We start from the raw sequence: 27,608 nt of genomic DNA on the forward strand, positions 1-27,608 counted from the left end.
CTTCTCTTCTCTTCTCTTCTCTCTCTCTCTCTCTCTCTCTCTCTCTCTCTCTCTCTCCCCCTCCCCCTCCATTTTTTGCCCCAGATCTTTGGTGTCTAGACTGTGGAAGGACTCTGCTGGTGAGTTAGATTTTCTTGAGCAGCGATGAATAAATTCACTTGAATTTAACATCTACAGCCAAGAATTTCATTCATTACACAACGAATGACCGGATATGCTGGGTAAGCTATCAGCAAAGATATGAGAGAGAAGGGAAAACCCAAGGCAGAGAGGCAAGTTAGAAACATGGGTGACTGGAAGAAGGAGGATGTATAATGATATAGATAACAGGAAGATGAAATAGCTGAAATCCGAAGAATATAGATCCCATGACCTGGGGCTAAACTTAAGTTCAATTATGTAGTCCAATCCCTTCTGTTTTCAATTAACCAAATGGATGCCCACCGTGCTAAGTGACTAGGCCAGGCTAACACATCTTCTAAGTAGATGGGGAGTAGGATATTGATGATGGAGTCAGGAAAGCCATTCAAATCTCAGATACTTACTAATTTTTGAACTTGCGTGACTCACTCGACTTACTTGAGCCTTGATTTCCTTATCTGTAAAATAAGGGACTCTATAGCCTTTAAGGTTTCCCCTCCCCACCCTTACAATGTAAGCTCCTTGAGGGCAGGGACTGTCCTTTTCCTTTTCTTTTTTATCTTCAGTGTTTAGCACAGCGCCTGGCACATAGTAGGTGCTTAATGTTTATTGGCAGATTGACTGGCTTTCCGAGTTCTTCTCAGCCAGTTGGTGATAGAAATGGCATCTGAACCCTGTCTCCAAACAATCATTCTCTGCACAGTTCACGGTGGACTATTTTCAATGTAGCTTCACGAATCTCTACAGGATAACCCTCAGCTAGCGACAGCATGGAGTACTTTGGGATGATGCCTGGGATTCTGTGAGAAGAGATCATAGAATCCAAACCTAATGGCTGCACTGTCGTTGTTGTCACAGGCAAGTTTTGGCTTCTAATTCTTGCCTCTGTCACTTACTAGGCAAGACATTTACTCTGTCTGAGCTTCCGTTTCCTTCTCTATAAAAAGGGGGCTGGACTCGATGGTCTCCGAGGCACCTTCCGGCCCTAGACTGTGGTCCTGTGAGCCTGTGCCCATCTACATCAGGACAGAGATTGGTGGTTATAATTAATCTACACTCCTAGGCCTTTTAGTGGTCTTTTTATTTGCATTATTATGGTTATTATATTTACTCTTCTTGTGCTTCTCCTTGAATTCTTTCCATTTGCCATTATTCCATTGTATTCGGAAACCAGTTTGTCCAGCCATTCCCAGTTGATGGGATTCAGTCACCAAAAGTGCCATTATGAATATTTTGCTAGAGGGGGGCCATTTCTTTCTGTCTTATCTAGCCAGTCCCAGAACCCCCAGGCCATGCTTCATCCCATCCAGGCAACTCCCAGGACACCTCAGCCTGGCCAGCAAGGGCATCTTGCCATCCGTCCTGATGCTTTCCACCTCCTGCTGGGGAAACAATAATCAAACCAATGTTAGCTTTGCTGATACTGTCTCCAATTTCATTCCCCGTCGCTGTCTATTTTAGATCAAAGCTCCCTCCCTGCCCGGCATTCCCTGCTAAGCCTTGTTCTTCACCTTCTTTGGATGCTGGACACCTTGGGCAGGCTGCTGACGTCAGTGGGTCCCTTCTCCAAAGAATTCTGATTGAAGAAAACACTACGTTTCAGCCAGAAGTTAGGGAAAATCAAACGTCATTTTTTTCCATCCAAGTTTTCAGACCCCCTGAAGTCTCTTCAGTTATTCCTTGGTCCGCGCGCCCCAGATTGAACATACAGGGACTTCTGTATTATATTTGTTAGCTCCACTGCTTTGCTTATTGATTGGGGACTGCGCCTAACAATGGACTCACCGGATCAAATGATATAAATAGCTTAGAGACGTTGTGTGTAATTCCAAATTGTTTTCTGGAGTAAAAGGAGTTAGCTTTGAAATGGCCCTTGAAAGTTTACCAAGAATTTTCTCTGTATTTTCTCATTTGGTCCTTATAACAATCTATGATCTATTTTACAGATGACAAAACCAAGGTGGAGAGTGACTTGCCCAGGGTCACATAGGTGGGCAGGATTTGAATGCAGGTCTTCTTGACCCCGAGTGCTACCTAGTATTTATCCTTCCCTTCAGTGGTGATAGCTTCCATCTTTAGTGATTCTTAACAATTTGCTCTGTATGAGATGAAACTTCAGAATTGTTTCAGTTTGCTCTTCTCTTATTGTTAGCAACTCAGAGCTTTCCTTTAGGTGGGAGTTGATAGTTTCTCTGTCTCTGTCTCTCTCTGTCTCTCTTTATCTCTCTGTGTGTCTCTCTCTCCCTCTCTGTCTCTGTCTCTGCCTCTGTCTCTCTCTCTGTCTCTCTGTCTCTCTCTCTCTCTCTCTCTCTCTCTGTCTCTGTCTGTCTGTCTCTCTGTGTGTCTCTGTCTCTGCCTCTGTTTCTCTCTCTGTTTCTCTCTGTCTCTTTCTCTCTGTCTCTCTCTGTCTCTGTGTCTCTCTGTCTATCTCTCTGTCTCTATCTCTCTTTGTCTCTGTCTGTCTCTCTTTCTCTCTCTGTCTCTCTCTATCTCTGTGCCTCTCTCTGTCTCTCTTTCTCTGACTCTCTGTCTCTGTATGTCTCTCTGTGTCTGTCTCTGTCTCTGCCTCTGTTTCTCTCTCTCTCTGTCTCATTCTCTGTCTCTGTCTCTGTCTGTCTTTCTCTCTCTGTCTCTATCTCTGTCTGTCTGTCTCTCTATCTCTCTGTCTCTCTCTCTCTATCTCTCTGTCTCTATTTCTGTCTCTCTGTCTCTCTCTTTCTCTGTCTCTATCTCTCTGTCTCTCTCTGTCTCTGTCTCTCTCTCTGTGTCTGTCTCTCTGTCTCTATCTCTGTGTCTGTCTCTCTCTCTCTCTGTCTCTATCTCTGTCTCTCTGTCTCTCTCTTTCTCTTTCTCTGTCTCTCTGTCTCTCTCTGTCTCTCTCTCTGTGTCTATCTCTCTGTCTCTCTGTCTCTATCTCTGTCTCTCTCTTTCTCTGTCTCTATCTCTCTGTCTCTCTCTGTCTCTCTCTCTCTGTGCCTGTCTCTCTGTCTCTATCTCTGTGTCTGTCTCTCTCTGTCTCTATCTCTGTCTCTCTGTCTCTCTCTTTCTCTGTCTCTATCTGTCTCTCTCTCTCTCTCTCTCTCTCTCTCTCTCTCTCTCTCTCTCTCTCTCTCTGTCTCTATCTCTGTGTCTGTCTGTCTGTCTGTCTGTCTGTCTGTCTGTCTGTCTCTCTCTCTCTCTCTCTCTCTCTCTCTCTCTCTCTGTCTCTCTCTCTCTGTCTCTCTTTTTCTCTGTCTCTCTCACTTTCCTCTGCTGTAAACAAGGAGCACCCTGAGGTCTCGGCCAGCTCTCAGAGGTCTGGGTTCTCACCTGCAGATTCCGTGCAGCCTGGACACACCTTTGGCTGGCTGCCGTGCTGTGTGGGTCCTGGCGGCTCTGGCTCTGTGGTCTGTCTGCTGCTGCCACCTGCTGGACATGCCGCCAAAGTGCCCGAGCTCTTGTGCCTTTGCAATGGGAGGGAAAAAAACAACTTCTGAGAGCGCTGGGGACCAGAGTTTGGGCCTCTTGGAGGCGGATCAGATAGAACTGTGTTTGGAAGGCCGGCGAAGGTCTGCTGGGCTGCAGAAATGCATCTCTCATAGGAATCCCCTGCAGGACTGGAGAAAGGACTTCTGGCTAACCTCGAACTGAGAACTGAAACGCAGCCTGGCTCCAAGGAGGAGGACATGATGAATACTAAAAGGGCAGCAGCACCATCTAGAAGAAGGGGGGATGGGTTTGGGTTCAGAGGTCTAGGTTCCAATCCCAGGTTTGCCTCCTACAACCGAGTGACCCTGGGCAAGTCCTCTATCCTTTTGAATCTCAGTTTCCTCATCTGTAAAATAAAAGCCTCGGTCTGGAAGATCTCCAGGGTGCTGTCCAGTCCCCACACTGTGATGGGAGGCTCATCCATATCCTTTAGATGCAAGGAAAGCAGCTCCCTCCTGTCGGAGAGTTCTTAAGCAGCCCTTTATAAATGGTGACAGACATCAGATGGTCGTGTTTAGAAGCAGGAACTTCGTGCTCCATCCAGACCAGGGATTCTCAGAACTTTTACAAAATGGGGTCAGCCCTATTTCGGCCCAACTGCTTTCCTTTGGAATCTTCTGTCTGATCTGAAATGTCGAAAAACAGGATTTGGGGAAGAGACCCATTGGTTCATCCAGATGGCCAAAGAGGCTCCAAAAGGTTAAGAGCCCCGATTTTAGACCAAGCAGGCTCCACCCCCACCCCACCCCCGACTCCCCCAGCATCCTCCGCTTCAGGAATGACGTCCTCATGCCACGCGAGGCTGTCACTTGAGCTTTACGATTTGGGGTTCCATTCTGTATGTCGAGTTTTGCTATTGTTATTGCAACGTTTGTATTTGTTTTCTTTTGTGTAATCGCTTCTTGTAATTCCCTTTTCCCTAAATTCTTTAGTGGTTAGAGAGGAATAGAGAGTTCAGCTTTAGAGAAGAGCTGTTTGTACTTGTCCACGAACCCAGAACCCAGAACCCGTCGTATCTCCAAGATGGGAGCTCCTCAAGGGCTCGCTGTGGTCCTTTCACACGGATGCTCCTCCTCTGTGACTCAATCCCCGGCTTCCTGTTATCCCAGACGTAGACCTGGCCCCGGGTTACACAACCTATTAGATCTATGAGCTGGGACTCAAACCTGTGTCTTTCTGACTCCGAGTCTAGCTCTCTCTTGATGCAGCCGCGCTTTCTTGGCAGGGACTTACTAGATGTTTGCTGATTGGGGGACGGTGGCAGGATGGGCACCGACAAGTCTTTCTCGTCTCCTGAATCCACCTAGACCACGGGCTCTTCACTCGTCCACTGCCGTGGACCTCTCTGACGAAGCCTGTGGACCACTTCTCAGAATAATATTTTTAAATTCATTAAAAATCCATAGAATTCCCCCCAAAGCCATTATCGATCTTTCTATTGACATCTCTCGGTATAGACACATACAGAATAGTGTATTCAACAAATGCTCAAGGCCCCCAAATGAAGCACTTCTGAGTCCCTCTAAAGGGTCGTTTTTTTATTCATGCTCACGTAACAGGTTATTGGTTTGGCTGCCAACGTCAAGCACGCCAGCAATGCTCTTGCATGATTCTCCAGCTTGGGGGGAATAAAAAGCTCCAACTCCCTTTTCTTAGGGCCAGAACTGATGGCAAACTCATTTTTCGCCTGGACTTCTAACCTGGAGGCCGTCTGTTTTCTCCCCTAGGTGCCGCGGTGACCAGAGCCAGCAGCTGCCAGTCAGACAGCAGTGGGTTCCTGGAGGAACCTCCGGAGCCCTTTCCTCTCCAGGTAGCTGTCCTCAGTCTTTGGGTGGAGCTGGTGAAGTGCCCAGTCTCAGGAGAATATGAGTCCAGAGCAGGCCCTGTTTATTATTAATGTATGCACCCCATTGCGAATAGGCCGGCCTACTTGTCCTTGTCTGAAAACAAATTAAGCCATTCCCACTTCAGGGAAAGCCCGAGCTGACCTTCCTCTGGGACTGACTCCAGCTATAGCAAGAAACAGAAGATCGAGGTTCCCAGCTGAGGCAGGAGCTGCCTCCATGGCCAGTTGTTCTTATCTCGGGCCCTCCTTCTGCCTCTCTGACTGCTGATTTGCTTCTGACCCTCACTCCTGCCCTCCCCCTCGGGGACAGTCAGCATCCCCCAGATCACCGAACCTCCCAGTTCCTCAACTAATTGATTTCTGCTGACCCATTCCTCCACTCTACTACAGCTCCACACAGAGATGAGCAAACCCTGGACCTTGCCTCACCCACAAATGTACCACTTTCAGGTTCTCTGATCTGATCATGATCTGTTACTCTACTCCTCTGTGGTGTAACCCTGAACCCTCTTCTTTGCCCACACTGAGACCCCAGTCCTTGCACCCCTCGAATCTTTCCTAGACCATCAATCATAAAGCACTTTACAAACTTTAAAATATCATTAAACACGGGTTGTTGTTCTGATTATTATCCTGAGCTTTGGTGAACCAGATCAACGTTCTACTGTCTTATGGAGCCCCTCGTCCCCTTATCCTATCACTGGTCTTGTCCTGCCAAGACTCCCAACATCTACTACCTTTGCTCTTCCTCATGAGCTGTAGAATAAAGCTGGAAAAAACACGACAAAACCCTGCCGGGTGGATTTGCTACAAATGCATTTCATGTCATTTTGAGTGTGTCCTTAACAGAAGCAAGGCAATTCTTGTGCACCTCCTTAATCAAGGAATTCTGCCACTCACTGTGTTAGCTCTTCCAAACCTTTCCATTCCTCTTCCAACTTCCCATGGCTCTGTGTCCCCAAAACGTGTCATCTGAGATCTTCCCTCCTGTTTCACTGGGAAGAGTGAGGCCATTTGCTGTGAGCTCCCTCTTCTTCCCCTTCCTCATCTAACATCACTCATGGGCCATCTTCCACTCTCTCCTTCTTCGTCTCACCCCATCTCATATGAAGAGGTTGGCAAGACTAGCCCCAATACACACACCTGCAATCCTATTCTATCCCATCTTCTCCAAAGAGTGCCCCGCTCTTTCCCTAATCTTCATCTCTCATTGTCTGTTGGCTGCTTCCATACTACCTAGAAATATATGTGAGTCTCTCCCATCTTCCAAAAATTCTCATTTGATTCCTTCATCCCTCACATCTCCCATTCTTTATTTCTCCTCCATTTTGTGGATAAATCCTTTGAGAATACTTCTCTCTCTCTCTCTCTCTCTCTCTCTCTCTCTCTCTCTCTCTCTCTCTCTCTCTCTNCTCTCTCTCTCTCTCTCTCTCTCTCTCTCTCTCTCTCTCTCTCTCTCCTTAACTCTGGATTCCAACCTCACCAGTGAGCTATAACTGCTCTCTCCAAAGTAACCAATGATCTCTTTATTACCAAATTCCTTCCTCTTCCTTCTTTTTTTAAAAATTATTTTTATTTTTTAGAAAAGTTATCATGGTTACATGATTCATGCTCTTACTTTCCCCTTCACCCCCAACCTCCCCCCCCCACCAAAGCCGATGCACATTTCCACTAGTTTTAGCATGTATCATCGATCAAGACTTATTTCCAAATTGTTGATAGTTGCATTGGAGTGGTAGTTTTGAGTTTACATCCCCAATCATGTCCGCCTCAACCCATGTATTCAAGCAGTTGCTTTTCTTCTGTTTCCTCTTCTGTAGTTCTTCCTCTGAATGTGGGTAGCATCTTTTCCATAAATCCCTCAGAATTGTTATGGATCATTGCATTGCTGCTGGTACAGAAGTCCATTACATTCTATACAATACACCACAGTGTATTGGACTCTGTGTACAATGTTGTTCTGGCTCTGCTCCTTTCACTCTGCATCAATTCCTGGAGGTCTTTCCAGTTCACATGGAATTCCTCCAGTTTATTATTCCTTTGAGCACAATAGTATTCCATCACCAGCATATACCACAGTTTGTTCAGCCATTCCCCAATTGAAGGGCATACCCTCATTTTCCAGTTTTTTGCCATCACAAAAAGCGTGGCTATAAATATTTTCATACAAGTCTGTTTATCTGTGATCTCTTTGGGGTACCTTCCTCTTCCTTCTTGATCACTCCATGCTTTTGATACTGAAAATCACCCTCTTATCCTGGATTCTCTCTCCTCTCTGGGTTTTCATGACATTGCTCTCTCCTGGTTCTGCTACATGTCTAACTGCTTCTTCTCAGTCTCCTTTGCAGGACCTCATCTAGGTCATACTCATTAACCATGAGTGTTCCACAAGGCTCTGTCCTATGTCTTCTTCTCCTCTCCCTCTATGCTATTTTGCTTGGTGATCTCACCAGCTCTAAGGTCCAATTATTATTTCTTTGCTGCTAATTCCCAGATTTGCTTCTCTAACCCATAACTCTCTTGACCTCTAGGCTTACATATCTAACTGCCTATTGGACATCTTAAGCTGGATGTCCTATAATATCTTCAACTCAACATGTCTGAAACTGAACTCACTTTCTTTCCTCCCCAGTTCCTCCAGTTCCTAACTTTCCTATCACTGTAGAGAGTTCCATGAACCTCTCCATTTCCCAGGCTTCATCCTCAACTTCTCATTCTTCCGCAATCCCCCATATTCAATCTGTTGCCAAGGCCTGTGGATTTTACCCTCACGATATTTCTTACATATGTCTCATTCTTTATCACATTATCACAGCTCTATTCCAGGCCCTCATCACCTTACACTTGAACTATTTCTATAGTCTGGTGATGGGCCTGCCTGGCTCAGGTCTTTCCCTATTGCAGTCTGTCCTTCAGCTAGCTGTCAAATCAGTCTTCCTAAAGCATAGGTCTGATGATGTCACTCTCACACCTCCACACACTCTCCTTTAATAAACCTCGGTGGCTCCCAATCACCTCTAGAATCAAATCCAAAATCCTGTTTGGTGTTCAAAACCCTTCATCATCTGCCCTCCTTTGGCCTTGCCAGTCTTCTTATACCTTACTGACCCCACATACCCTGTGATCGAGGAACAGCGGCTTCCTTGCTCTTCTTATTCGGCATTATCATCATCATTATTATTGTGACCATGACTATGATCGCTATATTATTGGCATATCTTTCTACAGCACTTAGCTGGAACAAACCAAGAGCTCAATAAAAGATCTATCTGCTTATCCATCGACTGATTTTATAAATGGGAAATTTTAAAAACAGAGAAGGGAATCAGTACAAAAGGGGACTGGAAGAAAAGTTCTTCTCAAAGCTGAAGCAGCAGGGCCATACCACTTCCAGCTAGCCCATACTGAGACCCTACTCTCATTTGCCTTTCTTCTGGTTTCTCATACAGATTTCTCCCTCGTTGACCAACCAAAGCCTTAGCTGTGGAAGGCAAGAAGCTCAGACTCCCTGCCTAGGATCACCCCCAGGCCATTCACAAGAACTAATGGAACATGATTCCCAATGCATTCTGAGTTCATCCATTCTGAACCAAGGCCAGAGTGACCTGGAAGCAGAGAGATGTACCTGTATAGAAGAAGATAATTCTCTTTCAGGGGAACATTTAGCCCAGGAGGGACCCCTTAAGGAGACCTTCTCAGGGAAAGACCTAGAGAGGAAAGACAACCCTATGTGGAATTTCTCTCACGCCAATTATGAGGTGGATGGAGCCACCATCACTTCCAAATATGACTATCCTTTGGGATTTACTGTGGCCCATATAGTAGAAGTCAAAGCAGACTGCTTGGAGGCAGGAGAGCCTAAGCCAGCGTTCATGGGAAGGTCTCCCAGCATCATGGGAAATGGATGTGCTAAGGATGCACCAATTCATGTTGACAGCTGTCAGTCTGGTTCTGAGGTCCCAAGCAGGTTAGAATCCTCATTAGAAAAAGGGAGGTTGACAGCTGCAAAGCAGGAGTCTCCCTCACCCAATGAAGTGACTCTCCCACTCGGTGGCCTTGATGAAATCTCCAAACCCGCTCTGACAAGTTCAGAGGATATAGCTGGATGTAGGCTTCTGGGTACCCCAGAACGCAGAGCTATGGCGAAAGTATCTTCTGGTTCAGACGCAAAGGAGGGGGACTTTATCCTGGACCCTGAAATGGGGGCCAGCGGTTTCAGATCGGTGACAATTCAGATGCCATCCAGGCTGGTGTCTGGCGCCCATAGTACAACCCCAGGCGAAGGTCCCTCAGAGAATGGTTTAGATCTCATACATTCAAAACTCTACAAGAACGAGTCTTCCCTCCCATCAGGACCAGGAAAAGGCCCCAGTGAACGGCCGACCAAAGACGTTTCAGTTCAAACAGAAAAAAAAGACCTTCGATGTCGAAGTCAGAGTTTGTGTCCTGCCTCAAGCTGTCGCTCGGCCACACACAGGGGGCGGCATCTCACCCAATCTCTCTCCCTAGACAGTGGCTCTCTGGCGAATTATCCGTCCACCCCAGACTCCAAGCCCACTGTCCGTGGTGCTCCGGATAAGCATGGAGATGGCTGCTGCCGCTGCTGCTGCTGCTGCTGCTGTCACTGGCACCATCGCCAGCCCTGGGACTGGCATCCCCCTGATTTTGCTCCCTGCTCACACCAATGCCACCTCCAAGCTCAGCTCACAAAGATGGTGAAGATCCTCCAGGAGGCTGTGGTGAGGGAACTCTCTGCAGTAAGTCTATGCGTAGCAACAATCCCCAACACAACGAGGAAGGGATGTGCAGCCAATGAGGGCTGTGAGGGATGGCGGACCTTGGAGTTGGGAAGACCTCTATTCGAGTCCTGCCTCCAAAAGCCACTGGCTGGGTGACCCTCGGGCAGCCAGGCCATTCCCTGAAACCGATTATAAATGGCTTGAGGTCTGTTTAGGTCGTCTCCACAACTACATCTCCATCAACTAAACTAAAACAACTTGGCATAATTCAATCTCGCAAGTATTTAGTAGAAGTCTCACATGCGCCAGGCAACACTAGGTGCTGGTGGTTGTTTGGCTGTGTGTCTGATGCTTTGCAACCCCATTTGAGGTTTTCCTGGTTTGCCATTTCCTCCTCCAGCTGATTTTACAGATTTCAATTACTGAGGCAAAGAGAATTCATTGACTTGCCCAGGGTCACACGGCTAGTAATTGTGTGAGACCAGACTTGAAATTAAGAAGATGAGTCTTCCTGACTCCAGGTCCAGAACTCTATCCATTATGCCACCTAGCTGCCCTATCTTCAGTCCAGTCTTTTTTCAATCATGTTCAAATCTTCATGACCCCATTTGGAGTTTTACTGGAAAAGATACTGTAGTTTTCTCTCATTTCCTTTTCCAGATCATTTTAGAAATGAGGAAACTGAGGCAGAGTTAAATGACTTGTCCATGGTCACACAGCTAGTGAGTGTCTAAAGCTCAATTTAAACTTGCAATGATTAGTCTTCTTGACTTCAAGCTCAGTAGTCTATGCCCTGTGTCACCTTGATGCCCTCGATGCCACATGGATATCCCTGATGTGCTAGGGACTGACGATAAAATGACAAAAGGAAAAAGTTATCCTTGCTCTACAGGAATTTCGATGGTGGGGGGAGGGAATACAAAATATAAACAGATAAATTGGGATAATGAAATCTGAGGATCTAATATATTCTCTCTGGCTCTCTTAACTGGGGGTATGAGGATATTTAGAGACTCCTCAAAACTACTTGCTGAGAAAAAAAAAGCTATTTATTGTTCTCTAATCCTCTCTGACCTGTTTAGATGAATTTTCTACTTGTCTTTGTATCTCTAGCTTTGCTCATTCTAATGGGGGAAACAACTTGGACAAGAATACATGAATATACGATGTGTGGCCAGTAGAAGGAAAGCAATTTTAAAAGAGAAGGTACTAATAGCTCAGGGGATTGGGAAAGGACTCTGAAGGAGTAACATTTGAGCTGAGATTTGAAGGAAACCAGGGAAGCCACCAAAAAGAGGCCAAGAGGGAGAATATGATGAACTACAGGTAAAAGTCTCTTCTGACATTCTGACAAACCCAAGGGGGCTTATTCCAATTCTCTTGAAGTTGTAAGTATTGGACTTTTGGACTTGGACCAGAGAAATTATATATATATACATATACATATATATGTATATATATATATATATAATGAGAAGGTATATATACGTACGTATATATATATATAATGAGAAGGTATATATACGTGTGTGTGTATATGTGTATATATATATATATGTATATATACATATATATACATATATATATATATATATATATATATGGAGAGAGAGAGAGAGAGAGAGAGAGAGAGAGAGAGAGAGAGAGAGAGAGAGAGAGAGAGAAGATATAATGACCTCTAGGGTTCCTTTGGGCTGGAAAGAACTGAGCTCTGGTTCCATGATTCTATGATTTTTTTTTTTAAACCCTCACCTTCTGTCTTGGAGTCAATACTGTGTATTGACTCCAAGGCAGAAGAGTGGTAAGGGTAGGCAATGGGGGTCAAGTGACTTGCCCAGGGTCACACAGCTGGGAAGTGTCTGAGGCCGGATTTGAACCCAGGACCTCCCATCTCTAGGCCTGGCTCTCAATCCACTGAGCTACCTAGCTGCTCCCTGATTCTATGATTTTTGAAACAATAGGAATTTGGATAAACTAATACAATGAAAGAAAACCTGTATCCAAACTTTAGGAAATAGAGCTGAAAGACACACAGCTTCTCTCCATTGAATTAGCCAATGGTTCTATTTTTCTTTCCATGTTACAGAGAATAAGTCACTTAGCTTCTTGGGGACTCACTTTCCTCATTTCTATATTGGGATAAAAATATACTGTCTACTTAACAGAACTATTAGAGGAAAAGTGCTTTATGATCCTTAAACCAACAAAAAAGGGGAGGGGGGAATAATGATTTTGAGAGGGGAAAAGTTGAGCTCCCTTCAGCCCCCATTTCCCTCATCTCTGATATGAACTCCACTCCATCAAGTATTTTCTTCATAAAGTACTAAATGGAATAGATAGTGAATTTTAATATCTAAAAAACCCACAAAAAGTAGGAAGAAGCCAAGTCTTAAAGAGTCTTAAATGTCAAGTAAAGAAGATTTTATTTGGTCCTGGAAATAATAGGGAGCCACAATGGTTTACTGAGATGTAGTCTAGTTCAATCTGCCCTTTAGAAAAATCAATTTGAAATTGGGACACTAACACATTGTTGGTGGAGTTATGAACTGATCCAGAGGACAATTTAGAACTATGTTCACAAGACTATAAAAATGTACATACCCTTTTTTGATCCTGTAATACCACTGCTAGGTCTGTATCCCAGAGATGATAAAAAAAGGGGAAAGGATTTGTACTAAAATACTTATAGACTCTCTTTTTGTGGTGGCAAAGAATTGGAAATTGAGGGGATGTCCATCAGTTGGGGAATGGCTGAACAAATCGTGATACATGTTGGTGATGGAATACTATTGTGCTATAAGAAATAAGTAGGATGACTTTAGAAAAAGCTGCAATTATCTACATTAATTGATGCAGAGTCAAATAAAAAGAACCAGGAGAACACTGTACTCAGGAACAGCAATATTGTATAATGAGCAACTAGGAAAACTTGGCTACTCTTAGCAATGCAATGATCTGGGACAATTCTAAAGGACTTATGATGGGGAAGGCTATCTAGCCACCTCCAGAGAAAGAACTATTGAGTTGGATGGATTCAGATCAAAGCAGACTATCTTTCATATCTGTGTATTTCTGGTTTTATTTGGGGGTTTTCGTTTTGTATGAGGGCGCTCTTACAACAATGACCAATATGGAGCTGGGTTTTGCATGATAATAAAAATTAATAATAAAAGAAAAATCAGTTTGGCAGCTGTGAGGAACAGGATTGAAGAGAGGATAAACTTCAGGCAGAGGTTCAATTAGAATGTTATATCTAATATGGAAAAAAGGTTTCACATCAGATTGCTTAATGTCTCAATGAGCAGGGAGGTTAAGGAGGGAGGGAGAGAAATTGGGACTCAAAATTTTTTTTAAATATTTTTACACGTAATTGGGGAAAAAATTCTTTAAAAAAAAGATTATATCCATAATCTGGTGAGGGTGATAAGGACCTGAACTAGGGCTGTGAGAATGGAAACAATATGTGCTTGCATCGTGCATTAAGAAAGAATTTTTTCTACATGCAAGTGCATGCAGGTCTAACCATTGGAATAACTCAGTCCAAGTGCTATGCATGCAGTCATGAGAGCTGAGTTTTGTTCTAGGCATTGAAATGAAATAAACCATTTAATCTTGAATCAGCTAAATCACCCCTCTGTAATTCATTTGCATAAACTATAAAACAAAGGAGGAGTGAGCTGGGAAATGTTTAACAACTGGCTCTCAGAAAATAAATAGATTTACATTCATACATAAATATAAAATATATAGAAAGTATATGCCACATTTTTAAAAATGATTTTTTTAAAACCCTTGCCTTCCTTCTTGGAGTCAACACTGTGTATTGGCTCCAAGGCAGAAGAGTGGTCAGGGTGGGCAATGGGGGTCAAGTGACTTGCCCAGGGTCACATAGCTGGGAAGTGTCTGAGACTAGATTTGAACCTAGGACTTCCCATCTCTAGGCCTGGCTCTCAATCCACTGAGCTACCCAGCTGCCCCCTTTTAAATACAATTGTATTTGTTTCATTAAATATTTTCCAATTACAGATAGAAAATTTTGACAATCATTTTTTAAACTTTTGACAATCATTTTTTAAACTTTTTAGCTCCAAATTCTCTTCCTTCCTTATACCCCTCTCACATCTTGGAGAAGAAAAAGACTTTGTTTATATACGTGAAGTCATGCAAAACATTTCCATATTAGCCATGTTGCAAAGAAAACATAAACAAAATAAAACAACAAAAATAAAGAGACTTTTAAAAAAGTCTGCTTTAATCTGCATTGAAAGTTCATTAATTCTTTCTCTGGAAGCAGATAGCATTTTTCATCATAGTTCCTTTGAAGTTGTCATAAGTCATTCCATTCATCAGAGTAGCTAAGTCTCCCATAATTGATCATCTTTCCAATCGTACTATTAGTGTTCAATGTTCTCCTATTTCTGCTCACTTCAATTTGTATAAGTTCTGTCTTCCCAGGTGTTTCTAAACCATTCTGCTTGCCATTTCTTATTGTACTATAGTATTCCATCACAATCAGATACTGCAACCTGTTCAGCTATTCCCCAAAGGTCAGCCATATCCTCAATTTCCAGTTCTTTGTCTCCTCAAAAAGAGCTGCTATAAACATTTTTGTGCAGACATTTCATTTTCCTTTTTCTTTGATCTCTTTCGGATATATACATATTAGTGGCACTGATGGATCAAATTTCTATGCACAGTTTTACACGCTTTTGGCTATAGTTCAAATTGTTTTCCAGAATGAACTAATTGACAACTTCACAAATATTATATTAGTGTCCCCTATATCCCTTCCAGGATTTGTCATTTTCCTTTTCTTTCATGTCATCCACTCTGATAGGTGTGAGGCAGTTTCTCAGAGTTACTTTAATTGCATTTCTCGAATCATTAGTGATTTAGAGCATTTAAAATTTTTTTAATTTCTTCCAAAAATTGACCACTTATTGAATAGGGAATGCCTCTTATTTTTATAAACTTGGTTCAGTTCCCTATTTGAGAAATGAAGCTTTTACCAGAGAATTTCTTTTAATTTAAATGTTTTATTTTTTAAGAAAAATTTCCATGGTTACATGATTCTTGTTTTTATTTCCCCTTCACCCCTCTTCACCACCACCCCCATATCCAACACACATTTCCACTGGTCTTAACATGTGGGATCAATTAAGATTTATTTACATATTATTGATAGTTGCATTGGTGTGGTCATTTCGGGTCTACATCCCCTATCATGTCCGCATCAACCCATGTGTTCAAGCAGTTGTTTTTCTTCTGTCTTTCCACTCCTGCAGTTCTTCCTCTGAATGTGGGTAGCGTCTTTACCATAAATCCCTCAGAATTGTCCTGGGTCATTGCTTTGATGCCAGTACAGAAGTCCATTACATTCTATTTTACCACAGTGTATTGGTCTCTGTTTACAACGTTCTTCTGGCTCTGCTCCTTTCACCCTGCATCAGTTCCTGGAGGTCTTTCCAGTTCACATGGAATTCCTCCAGTTTATTATTCCTTTGATCACAATAGTATTCCATCACCAGCAGATACCACAATTTGTTCAGCCAATCCCCAATTGAAGGACATACCCTCATTTTCCAGTTTTTTGCCACCACAAATAGCTCAGCTATAAATATTTTCGTACAAGTCTTTTTATCTATGATCTCTTTGGGGTACAAACCCAGCAATGCTATAGCTGGATCGAAGGGCAGGCAGTCCCTTTAGAGCTTTTGAGCATAGCTCCAAATTGCCACCCAGAATGGTTGGACCAATTCAGAACTCCACCAGCAATGCATTAATGTCCCAATTTGGCCACATCCCCTCCAAAATTCATTACTCTCCCCTGCTATCATTTTAACCAATCTGCTAGGTGTGAGGTGATACCTCAGAGTTGTTTTGATTTTCATTTCTCTAATTATTAGAGATTTAGAACACTTTTTCATGTGCTTATTGATACTTTTGATTTCTTTATCTGAAAATTGCCTATTCATGTCTCTTGCCCATTTATCAGTTGGGGAATGGCTTGATTTTTTATACAATTGATTTAGCTCCTTGTATATTTGAGTAATTAGACCTCTGTCAGAGTTTTTTGTTATAAAGATTTCTTCCCAGTTTTTTGTTTCCCTTCTTATTTTGGTTGTATTGTTTTTGTTTGTACAAACCCTTTTTAATTTAATATAATCAAAATTATTTATTTTACATTTTGTAATTTTTTTCTAACTCTTGCTTGGTTTTAAAAATTTCCCTTTCCCATAGATCTGACAGGTATACTATTTTATGTTCAGCTAATTTTCTTATAGTTTCCTTCTTTATATTCAAGTCATTCATCTATTCTGAATTTATCTTGGTGTAGGATGTATATTTACCAGAGAAATTTGTGGCAAAACCTTTCCTCCAGTTTCTTGTTTCCCCTTCTATTCGTGGGTGCATTAGTCTTTTTGTTGCAAAAGCTTTTCACATTTATATAATTAAAATGATCTATTTTGCTTTCAGCATTTTTCTCTATCTCTTATTTTGTCATAAACTCTTCCTTTATCCATAGATCTTAAAGGGGCATTTCTTCATGTTCTTCTATTTACTTTTGATATCCTTTATGTCTAAATCACTTATATCCATTTTAACTACATCTTGTATATGATGTGAGATGTTGGTCCATGCCTAGTATCTGCCAAATTGCTTTCCAGTTTTCTCTGCAATTTGTGTCAGATGTTGAGTTCTTACACACAAAGTTTGGATCTTTGGGTTCATCAGACACTAGATTGCCATGGTCATTTACTATTGTGTTTTGTGTACCCAATCTGTTCCACTGATCTACCACTGTATTTCTTAACCAGTGTGAGATTGCTTTGATGATTACTCCTTTGTAATATAGTTTGAAATTTGGAACTGGCAGGCTATCTTCCTTCACATTTTTTCCACTGATTTCTCTTGATATCCTTGACTATTTGTTCTTCATTTTGATTAATTCTTCAATTGTGGTTTTCAGGTAATTCAATAATTCTTAAATTATCTCTTCTTGATCTGTTTTCCAAGTCAACTTTTTTTTTCTGATGACATATTTCACATTTTTAAAATAATCTTTCAGGCTTTTTTATTGTCTTTGGGAGTCATTATCTTCCAATTGTATTTTGGGGGAATTATTTTCTTCAGTGAGCTTTTGTACCTCTCTTTTATTTGCAATTCTGTTTTAGGTGTTATTTTTATTCAGTATTTTTGAGTTCTGTATAATTCCATGAATTCTTGTTGGATTTTAGTCCAATTCTCATTTTTAACTGATTCTTTGCTTGGAGTTGTTTTGAGTTCATTGTCTCTTCTGAGTTTGTATGTTTTTTTAATTTTTAATTTTTTAGAATATTTTTCCATGGTTACATGATTCATGTTCTTTCCCTTTCCCCTCTTTCTCCCTCCCCATAGCTGCCACCCAATTCCACTGGGTTTTACATGTATCACTGATCAAGACCTATTTCCATATTATTGATAGTTGCACTAGGGTGATTGTTTAGTGTCCACAACCCCAATAATATCCCCATCAGCCCATGTGTTCCAGCAGTTGTTTTTCTTCTGTGTTTCTACTCCCACAGTTCTTCCTCTGAATGTGGATAGCATTCTTTCTCATAAGTCCCTCAAAATTGCTCCAGATCATTGCATTGCTGTTAGTAGAGAAGCCCATTATGTTCAATTGTACCACAGTGTATCAGTCTTTGTGTATAATGTTCTCCTGGTTCTGCTCTGAGTTTGTGTCTTGTTCTTCCCTGTAACCATAGTAGATTTTTATGATTGGTTTCCTTTTTGTTGTTGTTTCTGATTTTTCCATCCTATTAATTAATTTGGAACTTTATGTAAATGTTGGGCTCTATTCTGATTGTGAGTGGTAGGGAGGGGCTTTGTCTCAAACTTCAGGCTTTTTCTCACTACCGTTTTCAAGGTTAGTTCTGAGAGTTTGGAAGTTTTCAGTGCTTCCACAGTGGCATGATGTGGGGAGAGGTGTGGTCACTAACAAATAACAAAAGATCCCCCAATTTGTAGTGTTGTTTCCAAGGTAGAAATGCTCACAGTAAAAATGTAATAACTGGTTCTGTAAGCTGGCTTCAGAAAACCCATACTGAAGACAGTAGGATCCCTGGCTAATCTCCCTAACACCCCATTTTAACCTTTGGCACAACAAGTTCACTGTCTGCTCTTCCAAATTATTCAAGTCAATTTGCCTTGACTCACAATCGGTTAGATTTCCCTCAAATCACATCAAATGTATTTCAATGCAATTTGACCTCATAGAATTTTGAACTAGAAGGACTTATAAAGAAATTGAGTCCAACCTCTTTATCCTCAGTTTATAGATACAAAAACTGTTCATAGATATAAAAACTAAGTCCAAAGAGGTTACATTATTCCATAGGTGAAGTAGGTAGCCAAGCTGAGCTTAAAAGGATGGCCCTCTGTTTTTGAATCCAATGTTCATTCCTAGTACTTCAAATTGCCATTAAGGTGCTTCAAAATGGTCTGGATCCATCTCACAGATTTCATAATTAAATGTGGGCTACAGAATATTGCATAAAAATAAATAGGGTAAAAATGCAACCACACTCAGGCCCATAGGTTCAAGTCCTATCTTTGGTACACATACCAGCTATATGAATCTGAACACTCATCCCATTTCTCCATGTTCTAGGCAACTTCTTAAGGCTTTAAGTTGTAAAGCAGGTGTTGACCTGCTTAGGTAGAGGAAGTTTCCTTATCTGGGAATTCTCTAGAACAAGGAAATCAATTCTTTAAGAATAAATGTATCTGGAGAAGCTGGGTGGCTCAGTGGTTTGAGAGCCAGTCCTAGAGACAAGAGTCCTAGATTCAAATCTGTCCACAGATACTTCCTAGTTGTGTGACCCTGGGCAAGTCACTTAACCTCCTATTGCCTAACCCTTGCCACTCTTCTGCCTTAGAACCAATATACAGTGTTGATTCTAAGATGGAAGGTAAGGGATTTAAAAAAGAAGAAGAACACATACATCCAAGATGCTGAGAGTTGGAAGGGTTCTTAGAGACCAGCTAGTCTGACCTATGGCTATGAGAGAAACTCTTTCCTCTATAATACATCAGACCAGTGTCTTTCAGCCTTTGTTCAAAGACTTCCAAGAAAGGTCAGCATGCTAACTTGGAGGTAGACTGTTCCTCTTTGGGACTGTTCCTAACATCAAGTCTCGATTTTCCTTTTTTATGGTTTCTATCCAGTGTCCTAATTCTGACCCCTGGAGCCACATAGAAGAAATGCGATCCCTCTTTCATATGATAGCCCTTGTGAGGTCTCCAGAAAGCTCTTAGTGAACCTTGGACCTTCTCTCCTCCAAGCTGAATACTCCCAACCCTTGAACCAGTCCCCACATTGCATGAATGAAAGGCCCCTAACTATTGGTTACCTCCCTAATGACACTCTCCAAATTATCAATGTCCTTCCTAAAACCTAGTATGGAGTGGACATGGCCTGCCCACAGAAGAGTACCAGGATTACTACCTTCTTGGGCCTAGACGTCATGGGGTCTTCCTTAGGTTCTATGCCATCCTCTTGACTCATATTGAGCTTGGGGTTCTCTGAAACCCCGACATTGCTTTCAGACAAACCACCTGATTATTAACCCCTTCCTTTCCTCCTCACCTTACACTTGGGAAGCTGATTCTTTTAACTCCACTTTAAGGGTTTATATCTATCTTGATTGAGATTTGACTCAATGATTTAAAACTGTCACTATCCTTTAGTTCTGTCTTTGTGTACGCTAAGGATCCCTTTTGGATCCTTATAGTTTGTAAAATCCACTTGGATGGAACATGAATTGAGATTTAGGTGATAAAAATAATGGGACAAAACCATGGCCTTGTGTATCTCTCTTACAAAATTCAAGCTCTCAGGTACCACAAGACCAAACACTCCTACCCCAGACACACCCAGTGGTTTTTCTCTTCACTTCTCTGCATCCTCAACATCACAATATCATTAATTATAAATGAATAATTAAGCTAAATAATGAATAAAATTAAATAATAGATGTGATTATACATGTCATAGAACTATAGTACATAACATGTGATATATTTATATAAGACATAATAAAAGAGAATAGACAGGCAGACAAATAATCTCACTCCCTAGCATGATGCCCCCTATGAGCTATTGGCAAAGTAGTACCACCAAACCAAATCCTTATTCTTTGCCCCAATCTGTATCAAGTTTAGAAAGGCTCAAGACTGAGCTCTCTGTCTTGCTCATGACTCATTTCTAGCCAATGTTCTATCCCAATAGGTGAGCCCAAACAGAGTGGAAGCCATCAGTAGGGTGCTTGCAGAACAGCCTTCGAGGAAATAAAGGGACTCTGGGTCCTCTCTGTTTGTTCACAGAGCACTGCACAGGACATGGAGATGTGGAAGACAGTATGTCAGAGTTTCCGGGAACACTCGGAGGAGATTGGACGTCACCTCATGAATCAACAAGCATGTGTTTTCAGTGATATGTCAGAGGAAGGGAGGTAATGTCAGCTGCTCTTCATAAAAGATGAAAACAAACCCTTGGCTATATGTCCAGAAACTGCCCTATGCCTCAGTTTACTGATCAGTAAAATGATAGAGTTGAACTAGATGGCCTCTGAGGTCCCTTCTCATTCTAGCAAGATCTGTCATCCTAAAATTTTCTTATCCAGAGAAGGAGCAGAACAAGGGAAACCTGTTCCCTCCATTTGTGTTCTTGTTTTTTTTAATGATTAGTCAATAATGACTAAGTCTAAAGGTAGGAGCGTTTGCCCTTAAGCTAGGTTTGGGACAGGGAGGTATTGAGAAGTGTGGGTATGGTAAATGGAAACACAAAGCTTATGAACTTACAGAATTAGAGAGTATGCGAAGATCTGCCTTGTATGGGATGCATGGATAGATAGTTGATAGATAGGAGAGAGAGAGAGAGAGAGAGAGAGAGAGAGAGAGAGAGAGAAAGAGAGAGAGAGAGAGAGAGAGAGAGACGGTTGGAAGTATGAAGGGATGGAGGGATAGATAGAGGAGGATAAATGAGAGGCAGAAACAAAGAGAGATATGAAAGATGATTTATTAAATGCTTACTATACCTTCCACATTGCAACTTTACCTATTATAGTTTTGATATATCATGGGTCAACATAAAAAATTAAGTGGGATTTTGGGGAGAGTTATGTGGAAGCCATAGATCACCTGTAAAGGCCAGGAGATGACCCAGAAAAAAATTTTAGAAACTAGAAATGCATAAAATATATGTATAGTATTATGTGATATTAATATATTTTATCTTTTGATATCCTGAATAGGCACGATTTCTTTTTTAGAGTTAAAAAATAAGTAGAAAGTAAATGTTTGTGAAAAGAATATGAAAGCCTAAAATTTTTTTACAATTTTTCTAGATCATGGGAGTGCCATGCCCCAACCTTCCCCCAACAATGTGGAAGGGATACCTGTATATGTATGACAGTCGTATATATACAGGCAAGTAAAACAGCCACTGACCTTTCAGAGCTTACAGTCCAGTGAGGGCAAATAACCCTGACAGGGGAGCTAGAAAGGGCATGGAGAAGGTGGCTAAGATATATCATAGAAACCTGCTTTTAGACCAGATGAGAAGAACTGGGGACCCATGAACTGAGTTCAAGGTTTTCATGGGGAGTTGGAGTAGAGATGACGATGATGGCTGGCTTAGCGGTAGCCTGGTGCATTTGTATTTATTTCCAATACAAGGGATCTATTATTTTAATCAAAGATAAAAAAGGAGATGGAGTTGGTGGTTGGATGAGAGAAGAGAATAAAAAACGAGGAATGCAGACATGGGAAGTTCATGGAGCTTAGGCACTAAGAAAAGGGCACTCTAGGAGAGTGCACAGAGGGCTTTATCTTGGAATCAGGAAGATCTAGATTCAAATCCTACCTCTGGCGCAGTACCAGCTATCTCAGTGTCACAAGGCAACTCTCTATTAGAAGTTATATATCAATTGGGAATTTGCAGCAGTGGAGAGAATTTTCACACTGGCATTTCTCTAGCAGGGTAAAATGATAGGTCTGGACCACAAAATATGAGCACGTCCATACAAATGAAGAGAATGTTTTAAGTAATTTCAAAGAACTGAGTCAAGTTAGCTTGGGGAGAGGAGCTGGAGGGAAAGCTTCTTGAGAGAAGATGTAACATGGGCTGCCATTCTTCTATTCACCTGCAGGGAGGAGATGAGGCAGCTTTACAACTTACGTCAAGACCTGCACCAACAGGTGACTGAGCTGGAATTCCAGCTCAGTGACAGAGCTCGGCAGATTCGCGAAGGGATGCTACTGGTATGGGACACCAACCACCATTTCCAGGATGCATCGAGTTGTCTCCTGGCTCCAAGACTAGCTCTCTATCCACCATGCCAAGGCAGGGTTAACCTGGCCAAGAAACAATCTCTCAGGGCACTAGACCAAGGGCAGGACACTCCCCTGGAAGTGGGGGGTCGTTAACCCATAACCCATACATAAGGATTCCTGAAAGCTGCATATTGATTTAGAAAACCACACATTAACATCATCTATATTCTATTGTATTTTTATTTATTTTGTTCAGTATTTCCCAATTACATCTTTCTCTAGTCCAGGCTGCATCTAAAACCTCAGCTCTAGGTAATGCTCTGATATTCTATTCCAGGAAAGGTGCCAGTCTATATTGGCAGAGGGAGTTTCCTCACCCCAGAGTTCCCTGTACAAATGGCATTACAAGTCACATCCCAATCTCCCCTTCCTATGATTCATGCCATGATAGGAATTTGGCTACAGAATAGCACTCTGGGTTTTTAGAGCTCAGTGAGTGGACTTCTCTTGTCTCATATAGTAATAATAGCCAGGCCTGTGTGCATGGAACTTGCACCAAATAACAAGGAATAGTATGAAACCAATCCAGAAAGATAGGTTGGAGGGCCTTTACATGCCTAGTACAAGAGTTTGCATTAAGGAGCCATTGAAGATTCTTGAGCAAAAGAGTGATCGTGATGGTCCATTTGTTATCTAGTGATTTTGTTGTCATACCTATTTTTTTTCCCTATTTTTCCTTGAGCAGTTTGACGAGCTTTTAGAAGAACAATCCCAGCTCTGTTCAGAACTGGACCTCTCTGACTGGGGAGAAGGAAGGGAGCCGAGCTTCTACATGGATTCAGACAATCACAAGACTGTGACCCCCGGCGCTCCCAGCCCCACTGTAGAAGGTCAAGGAGACACACGTGCCTTCACTTCCCCATCCTTTACAGACAGCTCAGAGATGGCTCCTCCTTCCCCAGAATTAGCCGAGGCTTCAGCACACTCCTGGGATCAAAATGGTGCCAGTGAAGAAAAAAGAGGTTCCAGCCAGCCCCGAATGGACCTGAAAGGCTTTCTGTGCAAAGTAAGGGTGCATTCTACTACCAATGAATAAACACAAAGAGTACATTTTGCATTGATGCTAGCATTATTTCTCCTTGTCAGACAGTGTATTGCAATGAATAAAGAGATGGCTTTCTGAGCCCAGAAAATCTAGCTTCAAATCTCACCTTTGACCACATTCTTGCTGCATGACTCTGAGCAAGTCACTTAACCTCTAAGTGCTCTTAAGTATATAAGTTACAGAGAAGATGCTTACCTGTATTGGCAGAAAAAGAGCATCTTCCTCTAGGAGTGCCCTTTAACCAAGGAAATTCAAGGGTTAATGCCAGTTGATGTGTGTCAACCTTCCAAGGATATAGATTACAGCCCATCTTGCCTATTTCTACCATGAGTTTGCTGCCATTGGTCCTCCCAGTGTGCTTGAGGTCTTTCCTCTGCTTCTCTTGACATTTCAAAATGGCAGCAGATTACATGTGTTGCCCATAAATGATCCCTTCTGCTCAGCATATGACCAGCCCATCTTTTTATAAAGTTAAAACATTCCTCTGATGACATCATGATTTAATGAATTAATAAGTGATGGAGGCATGGACAAGCAGTAAATTCTAATTCCATGTTTATGGAATACAGAATTGTCGAGGTGTATGTCAAGAAGCTATGTGAAGGGGGAATCTGGGTGGCTCAGTGGACTCTGAGCCAGGCCTAGAGATGGGAGGTCCTGGGTTCAAATCTGGATTCAGATAATTCCTGGCCTCAGATACTCCCTGGGCAAGTCACATGAGACCCATTGCCCAGTTCTTACCACTCTTCTGCCTTGGAACCAATACATAGTATTGATTCTAAGATGGAAGGTAAGAGCTTAAAAAAGAAGAAGCTATGGGAAACAAGAAAGCACAGAAAGAACAAAGCCTGCAACAGATAGGCTTAAATGGCAAGCAGAAGGATTTCTATTTCAGAAAAAAATGGGGAGTGATTTAATGATTAACAATTTTGGGAGTAGCAACATAGAAAATCATCTAAAAGTTCCTCAAGATCACTAATATTTCTCAGACCATTCTCACAATTTCCTACTGTTGAATAAAGAGGATACAGCCTTGCAAGGTACATGGAAGCCTTTCAACTTGCCCAAGGCTCTCCATTCATCAATCAATCAATCAATCATCAAGCTAAGAAGAAGAAGAATAGCTTATGTTTCTACAGTGTCTTTTGGTTTTCAAAAAACTTTACATATAATATGTTATTTGATTTTTATAACAACCTTATGAAGGTATTGTTATTATTATGCCTATTTTACAGATGAGGACATTAAGGCTGAGTTAGATAAATAGACACTATATAGGTAGATATATAATGATTTATATCTATGTATATAGATAGATAGATAATAAAATGTTTAGTTACTCTATAGAAGGTACTAAAATAAGTGCTGGGGGTACAAAGACAAGTAAATGAGACAGTCTCTGGTCCCAAGGAGTTTATGTTCCAATGGAAGAAGTCAACACATAAAGGGTGTTATAAGAGGACAGGCATCCACACAGGTGTGGAGCAGTTCCCACAGGGAAGATAAAAGCTGGTCTGAGCTGAGGGACCCAGCAGTAGGTATCCCGGTTATTTGTGGTGAGGAAGGGAAGTGATCATCTCAATAGAGATGGCACATTATGTTGTAGTTAGAGAGTGAGAACCAGTAAGTGGCCCTGGCCAGGATCACATACATGGTAAGCATTGGCAGAATTTGAATCTGGGTCTTCCTCCAAGTCTGAAACACTATCTACTTTGCACCCTAGGCATCTACAATATGCCAAGTACAAAGGAAAAGAAAGAAACAGAAGGAAATGTTGCTTCTGTGGAATATCTCTAGTTGTTATTTAGGGCCTCAAATCATGTCCATATTGGTCTAACCATCGATGAATATTTTCTTCTCCCCAAATATTACTTTTATAAAATCTTATGTTGTATCCTATGGTATTACTGCATCAGATAATTATATTGCATTATTCTTCATCCTCTTCCTGTCTATATCATTGTACTTTTCCCTTTAACCAATCCCTTATTTGGGATTCCCAACATTCAGTCCAATGTGGGCACCTTCCTTATCCTCCTGACACGAAGACTTCCATAGAAGAACTTTCCCCCCAGGTGTCCCCCATAGAGTTGGTTGTGGAGGGTGGGGGGTGAGGTACCTGTTGATTCATCTATTTATGGAACCCAGCCTGCAGGTTTTCCTGAATCATTTATCCTCAGGGCTTTTGTGTACTTCATTGTGATATTATTGTTGTTTTCTTTCCCAGTTGAAGAAAAGTTTCAAGAGTTCCTTTGGCAATGAATCAGATGGACAAAATTGATGGAATGACATAGGAGAAAGAAAGACAGATGACTTGTTCACTGTTTGGACAATCCTTGCCCTCCACATCAGTTATGGGGCTTCACTCTATTTATAGAGAAGGATGGAACCAGACAACATTATCATAGGGGAAATTCTTCCCTTTTCGCGCCCCCAGAAACCACTTGGAAGCAGATTGTGTTATAAATACTGTCCTTTAGTTGGGCAGGGAAGGGGATGGTCCTTTTTTCCCAAGACTTCACTGGATTCTGACTTCACTTTCAGCTAATGAAGATAAAAATGACTAACAACAAATGGATGGAACTCTTTAAAACTGAATTTCTGCAAGTCTTCTATCCCCTAGCTCTAGCTAAGTCATTGAGTAACAGAAAAGTCCTCAGCAACTGAACATTTTCAAAGAGCTTTTCAAATAATATCCCTTTTGAGCCTCACAATATCTTGCAGTACACAAAATACAAGTGGGATTAGGTCCATTTCACAGAAGAGGAAATTGGGAGTCAGCGGTGAAGTGATTTGCCACAATTAAGAAGGATCAGAAGTGGGATTTGAACTCAGTTCTCTCCTAACTCTAAGGCCAGTATTTCATCTACTGCTCAACACTCCCAGGTAGATAGGTGTCTAGCCAATCCCTCCCTCCAGTTTAAGAAGGGTCCCATAACCAACTGCATTTCCAACTGTTCAGATGAGGAAAAGGCTATGTCTTTAATGGGTAGGGTGGAATATGAATGATGAGCCAGCCAAGGAAACTGAAAAAGAGGGGTTAGAAAGAACCTGAAGAGAGAGTATCACAGAAGCTAAGAGAGGAGAGAGTATCCAAGAGGAAAGGGTAGTTAAAAGTGTTAAAAGCTATGCAGAGACCAAGGAGAAAGAAGAGATCACTTTCTAAGATCACTTAAAAAGGCTAGTTTCAGTCCAGTGGGAGGGACAGAAGCTAGGGACGACATTTTCCCTGCTAGGGTTTTGGCTATTAAAGGGAGAATAGGTATGGTATCTTAAAGCATCGGTAAGGCCAAAGGAAGGTTTTATAAGGATGTGAGCAGACAGCTTGTAATATGTGTAATCATCAAGGAAAGAGACAGTGAGTAGAAAGTGAGAGATGCAGAGGAGGTAATTCAAAATGAAAACTAGAGGAAGAAAATAAACATAAAAAGCAGGTAAAGGGGATGGTGTTGGCATAGAGAAAAGGGCCACCTCTGCAGCTCAGATTAGAACAAAGAAGGAGAGGATGCTGAAGGGATTTGGGGGTAAGAAAAAAAGGGAGAAAACTTAACCTCAGTCATCTCAGTTCAATAGGAAGCAAAGGTACTTTTCTGGGGAGTAGGAAGAGAAAGGGGTTGGAGAAGGTTTGGGAATAGCAGTCATAGAGACTGATTGTAGCATTATAAATTGTCACTGACCTGGAAATGAGAAAATTTCTGTGGAAAGGGTTTAGCTAAGTGGCAAATAGAGATGGAGAGAAAGTCAAAGAGAGAGGTTCCGAATGATGGCAGTGAAGGGCTGATCTATCAGTGAGGTGGGTCAAAGCAGCGATCTAGTGCTGCTCTGGAAATCACCTTTTCACTATTTCTATTGGTTGGGTGGGACCTTAGAGACAATCTAATCCAAATTATCATTTTACAGATGAGGAAACTGAGACCTGGAAAGGTAAAACAACTTCCCCCAGGTCACACAAGTAGTTAGCATCAAAGGTAGGATTTGAACACAAGCCCTT

The 27,608-nt window shown here is 41.8% G+C and overlaps 1 protein-coding gene across 1 annotated transcript in view; it reads left to right on the forward strand.

Moving 5' to 3' along the window:
* The window catches only part of ITPRID1 (ITPR interacting domain containing 1), a 127,241-nt gene extending 101,343 nt beyond the window's left edge, over window positions 1-25,898 (forward strand). The window contains 7 exon segments of the mRNA XM_044656791.1: window positions 889-975; window positions 5,337-5,419; window positions 8,905-10,212; window positions 20,563-20,690; window positions 22,389-22,500; window positions 23,258-23,578; window positions 25,845-25,898. Of these exon segments, the coding sequence (XP_044512726.1) occupies window positions 889-975; window positions 5,337-5,419; window positions 8,905-10,212; window positions 20,563-20,690; window positions 22,389-22,500; window positions 23,258-23,578; window positions 25,845-25,898 (2,093 nt within the window).
* Window positions 25,899-27,608: the final 1,710 nt, after the last annotated feature.

The sequence above is a fragment of the Gracilinanus agilis genome, chromosome 1 (assembly GCF_016433145.1).
Source record: "Gracilinanus agilis isolate LMUSP501 chromosome 1, AgileGrace, whole genome shotgun sequence".
NCBI classification, from domain to species: Eukaryota; Metazoa; Chordata; class Mammalia; order Didelphimorphia; family Didelphidae; genus Gracilinanus; species Gracilinanus agilis.